This window comes from Nansenia antarctica (genome assembly GCF_963989245.1).
Source record: "Nansenia antarctica genome assembly, chromosome: 5".
In the NCBI taxonomy this organism is placed as follows: Eukaryota; Metazoa; Chordata; class Actinopteri; order Argentiniformes; family Microstomatidae; genus Nansenia; species Nansenia antarctica.
This window is the reverse complement of record NC_137690.1, coordinates 15,990,566-16,001,615: the sequence shown is the minus strand read 5'-3', so window position 1 is coordinate 16,001,615 and position 11,050 is coordinate 15,990,566. Positions and strand designations below refer to the sequence as shown.

General features: G+C 41.1%; 3 protein-coding genes across 4 annotated transcripts in view; 1 reads left to right on the top strand and 2 right to left on the bottom strand.

Annotated features, from left to right (window-relative positions):
- Positions 1-488: 488 nt before the first annotated feature.
- LOC308157296 (26S proteasome non-ATPase regulatory subunit 8-like) lies at positions 489-2,683 on the bottom strand. The gene is made up of 7 exons (XM_080530831.1): positions 2,561-2,683; positions 2,132-2,204; positions 1,651-1,753; positions 1,368-1,533; positions 1,109-1,209; positions 854-965; positions 489-741 (listed from the first exon to the last, which is right to left on the bottom strand). Exons 1-7 carry the CDS (start codon positions 2,669-2,671, stop codon positions 604-606), a joined length of 804 nt encoding a protein of 267 aa, XP_080386957.1. The 5' UTR covers positions 2,672-2,683; the 3' UTR covers positions 489-603.
- Positions 2,684-4,205: 1,522 nt separating this feature from the next.
- Positions 4,206-7,226, bottom strand: enkd1 (enkurin domain containing 1; the record flags this gene model as incomplete). The annotated part of the gene is made up of 7 exons (XM_080531392.1): positions 4,206-4,366; positions 4,632-4,768; positions 4,946-5,091; positions 5,883-6,029; positions 6,127-6,299; positions 6,618-6,842; positions 7,142-7,226. 7 exons carry the CDS (start codon positions 7,224-7,226, stop codon positions 4,206-4,208), a joined length of 1,074 nt encoding a protein of 357 aa, XP_080387518.1.
- A 2,258-nt stretch (positions 7,227-9,484) lies between these two features.
- vdac3 (voltage-dependent anion channel 3) overlaps positions 9,485-11,050 on the top strand; it is a 9,810-nt gene continuing 8,244 nt past the window's right edge. The window contains exon 1 of one of the 2 annotated variants that reach the window (XM_080530978.1): positions 9,485-9,556. The gene's annotated coding sequence lies outside the window, so the exon portion shown is untranslated. The remainder of the gene's footprint in view (positions 9,557-11,050) is intronic. The other variant, XM_080530977.1, reaches the window with a different exon arrangement.

The following is an 11,050-nucleotide window of genomic DNA, read 5'->3' as shown; positions in this document are numbered from 1 at the left end:
GAGACTTGTAACCTTGAGATTGTCTATGCTTTTCCACCTCAGAATTCTTTGCTCTACTTTCTTTTCACCATGCTCAGTGTGGCACACACAACATAAAGGTTGAGTCAACGTTTCTCCATTTGAACTGGCTGCAAGTGTGATTTCTATATTGCCAGCACATGTAACTTGCCACAGGTGAATTTAAATACAAATGAAGCCAGCATTACATACTTTAAATACAATTATTCAAAAATTATTTTTGGAGTTCTGTGTGGAATGTCTTTGGCTTTTTCCTCGACTTTTTTTTGTGTTGTTCCAATGCAAACAAAATAAATAAACATGTGAATACCAAAGCATTTGTAATTGCAACTATTTTCTGGGAGAAATGGTGCATTATCTGACATGGGTGCCAATATTTTGGTCCATGACTGTACAACCAATCGAGGGGGGATGACAAGAAGTGACCATTTAAAAAAAACCACATACTTTATTAGCAATTCTCTGTCAGTTGCTAGGATACAAGGCATGGACATTGGAACTGACTTCTGTGAGAACTACGGAACGAAAAAAACGACTTCTCAACTTCTATATATATTCAAGAGAAAGATTTTGGGCTCCTGTGCACTAAACAATCATTTCCAGTTGCCTTGCATATTCAATAACCTGCTGTGCCAGCTCTGTGGAGGGGATATTCACTTCTTCTGTACGCTGCTGCTGACTGCTGAAAGAGTAATAGCCTTCTGGGCTCTGAGTCCATCCCCTCTGCAAAAAAACAACAAAATACAGCATGATTGTTGTGATGTTCTGATTATTTGTCAAGGGTGGTGAATCATACACATTTCTTAGAGAGTAGATACAAATAATAATAACAAACCTTCTTGGCATACTCAGTCATCTTCTTTGGGGAAGCGAAGAAAAGCACACGGGTGGCTTCATTAAACTGGATCTGCTCATAAGCCTTCTCTATGCAGCCAGCAATCTCATCACTGAAACACACAGACAAGAAATCCATGTCATAGTCAGACCTTGATTACCTGTGTGACTGGCTCCTGAATCAATTAAGCCACTTGGAAGACATTGATTCAATTAATTAATTGCTATGGAACCCAAAATGCATGCTCCCTCTTACCGAATAGTGTCAAGAAGAATATCTATGAAGAAGGTGTAGCTCTCAGCAGGGATATTTCCTTTGGCAAGAAATACCTTGTTGTAACATCCCTCCATCAAGTACTAAAGTTCACAGGAGAGTTAAGTTATTAAGTTACTTTGCTCAAAGGTTCTTGGTAATAGGGCTCCACAAATGTGGATGATGAATTATTATTGTGGAGAGAAGGGAAAAACTTCCAGCTTAAACATTAGTAAAATATTTTGCAAGCAACTAAAGGCACCTGCTCTAGGGAGACTGGATGTCTGATGTATACGTTGGTCTGGATGTCTCGTGCACTCAGTCTCTCAAGTTCTGTGTGGAACTCAGATACACGGTTCTGTGAGAGCAGGAAAAGTAGGTTCAGCCCAAGCAGCTGGTGCATATAGGCTGACTCAGGCAACTCATCCCTAAATGGAGAAATGGGGAAAAGAAAGGAGGATTTAGATGCTAGCTACACCATCTGAGATGAGTTTGATCTACCAGCTCAAACACATTATGGCTGTGATGCTCACAAACAGTATTACTTGTAATCAAAGTAGTAGCACTTCAGCTGGGCCATGTATCTCTCAAATGAAGGGATGTCCTTCTTGAGGATGCTCCACAGGGCTCCAATCTCCAGAACATCACCTGAAAAAAGTTAGAAATGTGTCAGAATAGGTTGTTAAGGTTAGTAAGCTAGGTAGGTGACTTTGTAGAAGTTAATATTCTAGAGGATTTCGGTATAAGGACATATGCTAATATATTTCACTAGCTAGTAGCTAGTGTGGCTGTCATTACAGACATTGCGTTTACACATGTCAACATCTCACAAGCCTATTAGTCCACTGCAAATTTCTTGGACCCAGAAATGTTGATTCTTATGAACCTTTACGATTGAAATGTCATCTATAGGCCTAGTGGATGAAATTCAACTTGGTTGCTAAGAGTTGCATTTTGGGCAATTTGAGTAATTAGCATTTCTGGGTTTACTATGGGGCCCTATGGGGCTTCCAGTTGAATACTCACGAGCTAGAATGAGCTGCTGTTGGGTGAGCTTTGTCCCAGCAGTTGGTAAAAAGTTCAACTCCAATAAAGAGATCTGCGGACATTAGAGTCAAATCAAAGTCACATCAAATGTACATAGCTTCAATAATTGAAAAGTAAACACAGTCATGTTATGTGTATTTGCTGGATAGCTATAGCTAGCTAAACAAACCAAAAAAACACAAGTAAACCAGTTAGTCTAGCTATGTATTTCAACGTCTGTTACAAAATAAAGGAATCTCTTCTATCGATAGCGATGGATTTCCGAGCTTACAGCCAGGGCTTTTAGATGTTCTTCTGCTAGCTCAGGTAGGCTAGCAGCTAACTGTTAGCTACTACTAGAGTGCAATGACAGCAACCTGCCAAGTTGCAATTAGGGTTAAAAAAACAAAACAAAAATCATAGCTTTACCTTAAGCTTACTCAAAATGTCTCCACATTTGTTCAGATTTGGAATTTTCTTGTTCCATTCCGTTTTCAATGTTTCATATAGATCTGCAGTCTCTTTCAATTCAGACACCATTGTGATTCTGCAAAATGTACAAGTATGTCCAGCTGCGGCCGCACTAAGCGTAGAATTGTCGTAAAACGTCAACGTTGATGGTGTTGCTATGGCAAGTTCTTCTTCGTTCAATGATTATCAGAGCATACGTCACCTCCTATCATCCGAACGACCGCGCCCCCTTTTGGGGAAACCGAGCGTGGCGGAAAACTGCTGGAAAAGCGAATGTCACCATGCCTAAAAGCTGCTGCGTAGTATTTTGCACGACAAATGTTTTTTTTTCCCAGTTTACGATTTTTTTTACTTCGCCAGAGAGCGAAGTACAGTAAAAGAATTTTTTTTTGAGTGCTAAGATAGGATAATGAATACATCTGTTAAATGGGCATAGATTATGCATTTGCCAATGTGATGAACTATTAATCAGTACTATCTAGCCTACATACTAGTATATGTATATATGACAAGCTTATAGCTAGCTAGCTACAATTTATCATCAAAATAATGAACAGCAAGCTATAGCCAAAACTAGGGCCGGTGGAGGGGGGCAAGTGAGCTAGTCACATTGGACAGACTACCAAAACAGCAAAGTAAAGTGTCTTAACGACAGAGAAGTGATAGATGTCAGAAATACATTACCGGGATTATATCCAATAAGGTATTTGTATATGTCAGGATATGACACCTCAGGCCATTGGGTCAAGTTGTGCGTTGGATCGATCTCAAGTATTTGAATTCAAGTAAATGTATTTTAAGTACAAATACAAAATTCCCATAAACCTTCCATCCCCCCACCCTCCCCGCCCAATCTCCCCCTACCATAACAATCCCCCACCTCCCCCAAATGTTCCTAGACTTCCTACCCCCACAAACCTCCAACCCACCCGCTCAATCACAGCACCCCCACCCCACAGGACGTAAGTATCGATCTTGTCTGTGATCAAGACTTTTCGCATTAAGTTCCTCATGACTTATGTTAAATGTCAATGATTAATCTTGAGCCTAATAAACTCTTCCAGCTCTTTAATGAAACACAAAACTAGAATTTGAATACAATGAATGCACCCATAGATTTAACTACAATCACAGTCAATAACAGCAGTTTTCACAAAAGCCACTGAACCCAGTTCAGACAGTAGACAAAGCACAGAAATATAAAATGTTTGTCAGCTGCTACAATACGGTAATTGTAGATTTCCATTACACAGACACAACTTAAAACTAGCTGTGAAGTAGGATATGTACATTTTCTGTCACCTAAGATTCTTGATTTACTGTAGATCTCCCTATCGTCCACCTGGTGAAGGTCACCCGCAGGCTCAATGGTCAAGTGTGAGTGTAGAATAATGTATTAGTAAATAAATTCTGCTGAGCCTTCATTTCACTTCTACGACTGCAGTGTCAAGTTCAGTAGGGACAAATTTGAGAGAACATTTTCAAGCGCAAAACACGTCTCCTTAAAGGTTAAATTCACGTTAAAGTGCTTCCTGGGCTGTCTCAAAAAACATTTTCTCCCAGTCTGTTCCTATGGAGCACAACCCAGGCCCCTCTGTATTAGTTAGGAGTCAGTCTTGACATAGACTTTGTCCCTGGTGAAGATCTTCATTGCCTCCTCTATCTCAGAGAGCCTGTGATCGAGCTGAGCACGGCGGGAGCGAACACCCAGAGTGTCTGCCTTGATTGGTAGAGAGAGCAGTTCTCTCACCAGAAGACTGTGGGCTAAGAACAACAGAGAGAAAGACAAAGAGAAGATAAATGAGAACAGTAAGCCATCAGGGTCTCAAGGTCCCTGAATACACACTTCCTTTCAACATTGGAGTCCTTTCAATTCTAGCTTGTGGAGAATTTTACAATGAAAAAAAGCATGGAAAGGCTTTAAATAATGAGTGTTGTCCATTATTACAGCCATAATTAAGCTCCTTGTTACATGTTAATAGCATAGGACTGTAAATGTGAGCTGAGAGGAGGAAGAGATGAGACGTACTCTCTTTGAGTGACTTTAGGGTTTCCTGTCTCTCACTCTCAGGCATCAGAGTGTGGCCGGCAGGGACGGATGGATCAGGTGCATTGCGCCGTCTCTCCTCCTCCTCCTTACGCCACTGCTCCTTCCTCTCCTCCAGGCTGAGAGAAAGAGAAAGAGGGGGTGGGCAATGTAAGACAATGTCAATAAGGACAAGAGAAAGGTCTAATGAGCTTTTGCCATATCGTATACAGCAAACTTTACTCTCCTTTCAGGTAAATCAGTGCTTATGGGGTTGGAGCTACTGTAGGGGTTGAATTGTCCATTAGAATACTCACTACTGAGGCACCTGCCCCTTGACTGCACTGGGCAAGGGCTGCCTGTTTCTGAGATTTGTCAGTGACTGGGACCGACGCAGCACAGTCTTCCCTGCAGCCCGAGCATTATGGCTTACAAAGTCCACTGCCCTGCCTTGCACCTGCAACTGGAATCATAACAAATACTCAGCCATCTCTGGACGAGAATGTAAGTTGAATAAACAGTGTATCTGTCTTGTCATTAAATACATGCAATGGCACAGAGAAATGGGCAAACCAGGGTTTGGTTCAATTCCTTTACAATTCCACAAATTCATGTGTAATAACATTCATTAAAATGTAATAACACAGTAAGTTTCTGACTATGGGAACATACAGAATTCCCCGTTACTGACATCTTTTTAATTTATAAAAAATATAATTGAAAATGAATGCTTATTTTCAATGATCTAATTGGAATCAATGGAATCAATTTAGTTCTGGAATTGATGGAATGGAAAAATAACTGACCCTAATCCTAATAATAAATAATAATAATAATAATACATTTGATTTGTAAAAGCACTTTACATAAGGAATCTCAAAGTGCTACAATTAAAAACAAGAAGATAAAACAATAAACATTTTCAATTAAAAGGCTAAAGAAATGCTCTATTAAAAAGGTAGGTTTTAAGGCCTTGTTTAAAAGCATCCACAGACTGTGGTGCCCTTAGGTGGTCAGGGAGAGCATTCCACAGCCCGGGAGCAGCCGAATAGAAGGCCCGATCTCCCATGGTGCGGAGCTTGGTCCTGGGGGTCTTGAGGAGGTTGGTGGCAGTAGAACGGAGGGTGCGTGAGGAGGTCTGAGGGGTATGGAGGAGTTCCTTGAGGTAGGGGGGGGGGGGGCAGTTCCATAATCCTGGTGCAAACCTGCAGCTTACGTCTGTGTACGCATTGCCTTTCTATCAAGGTCTCTCACCTGAAGGCTCTGGTTCCCTGTGCTGCCTCTGGGGGCTGGGCGAGGCGAGGGGGGCAGGGAGTGAGGCCTGGGGGGGCCAGCAGAGCCACAGACAGTGTGGGCCTTAAGGAAGTTCTGAAACTCTGGCCTCTTAGGAGGGCTGTTCTCCTGCAGGAAGGATCATAGGAATGATTTATTGAAGTATGATGAATATCAGAGTAAATGCTAAAGAGATCCTCATCTTCTTTCAGTCAATCCTTCTCACCTGTAGCTGGGCCATGACCCTGGATGGGACATCCTGGTATTTGGGGGAACTCCATAGGGCTTTGACAGGGACGGGACGAGAGTGCTCTCTCTGTGCCTCCTGCTCTTTACAGCGTCTCTGGATCTCCCTCAGACGACGCACGTTCTCCTTACCGTAGTCACGCACCAGCTGCTCTGAGCAACAAATAGAGAAAGATACAGAGAATGAGAGAAAGGGTACTCCCTCTGTATATGAACTAAAGTCTATGAGGCCTGGGGTATGGAGTAAATTGCTGTTTTTGCAGCTGGGTTAGGGTGATTTTATGGTGATTTTGTATCTGTGAACACAACAGACTCCATACACTCCAAGTAAAACTAGGATAGCACCACCCTAGCATGCAATGCACAATGCACACCACCCTTGCAGTCTAACCACTCTAACACCACAGGGGGGGAGTGGCAATGAAGGCAGACCTGTGGTCATCATGAGATTGATAGCTGCACTTAACTTACTGTGTTTAGGGGGGTTGGGGTTGAGAGAGACACCTTCCAGTTTGAGAAGGGCCCCCACCACCCCTCTCTGCCCTCTCTCCAGGATGTGGGTGGCATTGGGACCAATGCGAGGGCGCTGAGGGGCACGGGCACTGTAGCAGCCAGGGTACATCACAGGATCCGGGGCCAGGGGGCCTGAGAGCAGGCCGGCGATCCCATCTAAGTTCCCTTCCAAACGACCTCTGGCTGTGATATGAGACACCGCAGGATGGGAGGGAGAGGAAAGCAATATACACTATATTGAGACGCTGTTCTAAACATGTAGATAAATGGTCACCAACCATGATCTTGGAGAGCCACAGGGTGTTCAAGCTTTTGTTCCAGCACAGCACAAACACACCAGATCCAACTCATCCAAGGATGAATTGATTGCCTGAACCAGGTATTAGAGTGGAGCTGTAACTAGGCCAACCTGTAGCTCGCAAGTATCGATAAACACTGACTGAGTGATTACATTTAATGACCAAGCTGTGCTGCGATCTTACCAGAAGCAGGTCGTTTGTAGTACTCAGGGAACAGAGAGGGGTCTGGGGGGATCGGTCCAGATATCATTGAAGGACCCTCGCACATCACTGAAGTCTGAGCAGTGCGACGGGAATCTTAAAGAAATTCAGTAACGTCACATTTACGATTTACCATTTGCACACTTAAGATGTCAGAAATATTTGGAGACTCCTTTTGCAGCCAGAACGTTACTCCTAGTAGATGAACGTTAGATGAACGTTACTCCTAGTAGATGAACGTTAGATGAACGTTACTCCAAGTAGATGAACGTTAGATGAACGTTACTCCTAGGTAGATGAACGTTAGATGAACGTTACTCCTAGTAGATGAACGTTAGATGAACGTTACTCCTAGTAGATGAACGTTAGATGAACGTTACTCCTAGTAGATGAACGTTAGATAAACGTTACTCCTAGTAGATGAACGTTAGATGAACGTTACTCCTAGGTAGATGAACGTTACTCCTAGTAGATGAACGTTACTCCTAGGTAGATGAACGTTAGATGAACGTTACTTCTAGTAGATGAACGTTAGATGAACGTTACTCCTAGGTAGATGAACGTTAGATGAACGTTACTCCTAGTAGATGAACGTTAGATGAACGTTACTCCTAGGTAGATGAACGTTAGATGAACGTTACTTCTAGTAGATGAACGTTAGATGAACGTTAGATGAACGTTACTCCTAGTAGATGAACGTTAGATGAACGTTACTCCTAGCAGATGATACAGAAAAGGCAGCACGGTAGCTATTAGCAAACAACTAGCAAAGCGGATTATTGATAGGCGTTTTCACTTACTATCTGTATAAAAAGGTATACAAAAGCAACTACTGTATAGCGAAACAAATCTACAAGTAGCAGTATTTCTGAATGATACCTTTGACTTCACTCAAAGCAGCTCCCTGGCAAACCAACTGAAGCTCCACCGGTCAACAGCAGCACACTGATGACGCACTAACAACACTACTCAAGCCGAATCCCTCACCATGGCAACGGTGTCACTCACAACTCCTACCGCATTTATGCGTTACATGTTATATTATACATGTTATACACGTGACGTTAGAATTATAAGTTTCTATCTCCATTTTTGTCAAAATTGAGTTTTTTACATAATCTGATCCATTAGGTGTTTATTAATGCCTGTGTGGTGTTATTTTGAAAATGTTGACATTTTTGAGTTAGTAATTCATAAAATACAAAGGTTCTCACAAAACATAATGGAATGTAAAAACTTTGACGCTCAATATCTCTGAACTACCCGAAACGGAGATTATATATAATGGAGACCTTATAATTCTAAACTCACGTATTAGCTATGATGATTATTATTATTATTATTATTATTATTATTATTATTATTATTATTATTATTATTATTATTATTATTATTATTATTATTATTATAGTGAGTTAGAAGTAGACAGACAATAAAAGTAAGTGGCAAGACCTGTGGTCAGACGGTAATGTTGAGACAAAATAAATCCAATCCTTGTGTTTAAAAACATAGAATCAGTAGCACAACAGACGCCACAAATGAATGCCACTGCAAATTTGCAAAAAAAAATGTAACATTGTCAGGAGTCACCATCTATTTTGGAACAATTCATCTAGAAGGGTTCAATGTTGTTGTAAATGGTGGTAACAATGGCGATAACCAACGACTAATTCAAGGTATTTTATCCGACTTAAGTGATTAAGTCGATTAATCCGCGCAGATAAATCATCTTCGTCTTGTGGATAGGATATTAGCATTGCGCAAATGGAAATAGACAGAGAGGATTCGTAGCCTAAAGTTGGAGGGAAGGCATTCGCTGTGCCAATATTGTAGGCTACTCACACAGGGCATTAGGGATGCAGACATACTTTGCCTTACTATTCTGTTTTACCCACCTCGAAATAGGGCAATAGGCATGGTCTACATAACAACACTTGAATAAACAGTCCGCTTGTTTATAAACCTCTTTCTAATGGAGGACCAAGTCTGTCAAAATTAACAATAAATATATAGATACACAAATGAATGTATGAACAAATAAATGAATGAAAACAAAGAATGAATGTGGAAAAGAATGTGGAAAACAAAGAATGAATGTGGAAAACAAAGAATGAATGCGTAAAAGAATAAATAAATATAGAAATGTATTTCCTTATACTGTGTGTATTCATTCATTTATTTGTTCATACATTCATTTATGTATCTATATATGTATTGTTAATTTTGACAGACTTGGTCCTCCATACTTTCTCTTTGCTCAATGACAATTACACAACGGCCCCTCCCTCAGTACAGGCCGATCGCGCCTGCTCAGTCCGCCGGTCCCCCGTTTCTCCTTCACCGTGCCCTGTTGAGACACCGCGTTCTGACACTCAGCGCATCGCCCCGCTAATAAAGGTAGGAATCGGTTAGCACCTTCCGCGACATTTTATTGCGCAATACTTGTTCGTAAAATGATGTCTATTATCGTTGTAATAGAAGTGTAGTTGACTTATTTGATTGTTATTTACGGCTGAAACGCGTAAAGCGTGGAGGCGTGGGGGTCGCCCACAATGTGCCAGGGTTACATTGACAGCAGCACAGGCCTGTCAAACAACCGCTCATGGCTCAGCACTTTACAGATGAGATATTCTCTTGCATTAAGCATTCAGATGAAAGAGAAAGCTGTCGGTCTTTATGCTTCCTTTATTGTGGTTTTATTAAGGCTATGGCGTGAGTGCATTAACGCACGGTAGACATGTTAAGCTGTAATTCGAACAACACAGAATTGTTGTCACATCGTGACGTTAGAATTATAAGGTTCGATCTCAATTTTTGTCAAAATTGAGTTTTTTACATAATCTGATCCATTAGGTGTTTATTAATGCCTGTGTGGTGTTATTTTTTAAAATGTTGACATTTTTGAGTTAGTAATTCATAAAATACAAAGGTTCCATCTCACAAAACATAATGGAATGTAAAAACTTTGACACTCAATATCTCTGAACTGCCCTAAACGGAGATAGAACCTTATCATTCTAAGCTCACGACATGTCGTAATTATTGTAAATGATAGATTATTGAGACGGTCAATTCGACAGCCAGCGCAGTGTAATAAACATCCAGAGCAACAGAGACCTGAACTATGAACAATGATCTGTCTGTCCAAAAGGGCAATGTTCCTGGCCATCAATTGTATGATACAAAAGTGTTATTCTGGGGGTGTATTTGTAAAGTAAAGATAAATAAGAATGGTATGCTTTCCCTTCCATAAACAAAGAACAGTGGTTTTAACACCCAATTGGCTCGGTTCTCTTGCCCATGCTGGCTCTGATGTAACGTGTAACGTGCACCAATGAAATAAATAACCCACTCTCTTGTGTTAGTCGTCGTGCTATTGACCGCTACAACGTCATATTATCCATTCATAAAAAAAAGAAAGTCGGTAGACTCGGCCCATTAAAATAAATGAAAGTAAAAACGAAAGACAAGTTGTCAGACCCACAAAGTATCCGAATAGCATGCAACATGCCAAGGGGTATAATTGCTTTGGAGGGTTAATGAGTCGCTATCCGAAGTCCTGAAATCACATCACCCAGACAACAAAGAAGGAATTCTTTCCCAGCTATTACTTTTTTAAAATGTGTGGTAGTGTTACTAGTAGATGGTAGTTTATAACGCAGGAGTTAGATGAGCTAGGTTACATCTAAGCTACTAGACATTTGACTTTAATGTTGAGAATAATGCTTTTACTGTGTCTGTGGTCATCACCAGTCGTGTGTAGTTGATATTTAGCACTACCTTAACCTACAGGAAAATGGCTGATCTGAAATGGGGTTGGCCACTGGAATGTCATGTTGTGGAGGTCATGATAAAAGTGCCAGACTGCATAGCAAAGCCATGCACTGTACA

Bases quoted from the DNA above. Each gene is read 5' to 3' on its own strand.
- LOC308157296 (XM_080530831.1), bottom strand. From the start codon at position 2,671: ATGGTGTCTGAATTGAAAGAGACTGCAGATCTATATGAAACATTGAAA. The intron at 1,210-1,367 runs GTGCCTTTAGTT...TGTGAACTTTAG, and splicing joins ATCCAGTCTCCCTAGAGCAG to TACTTGATGGAGGGATGTTA. The intron at 966-1,108 runs GTAAGAGGGAGC...TGTGTGTTTCAG, and splicing joins ATTCTTCTTGACACTATTCG to TGATGAGATTGCTGGCTGCA.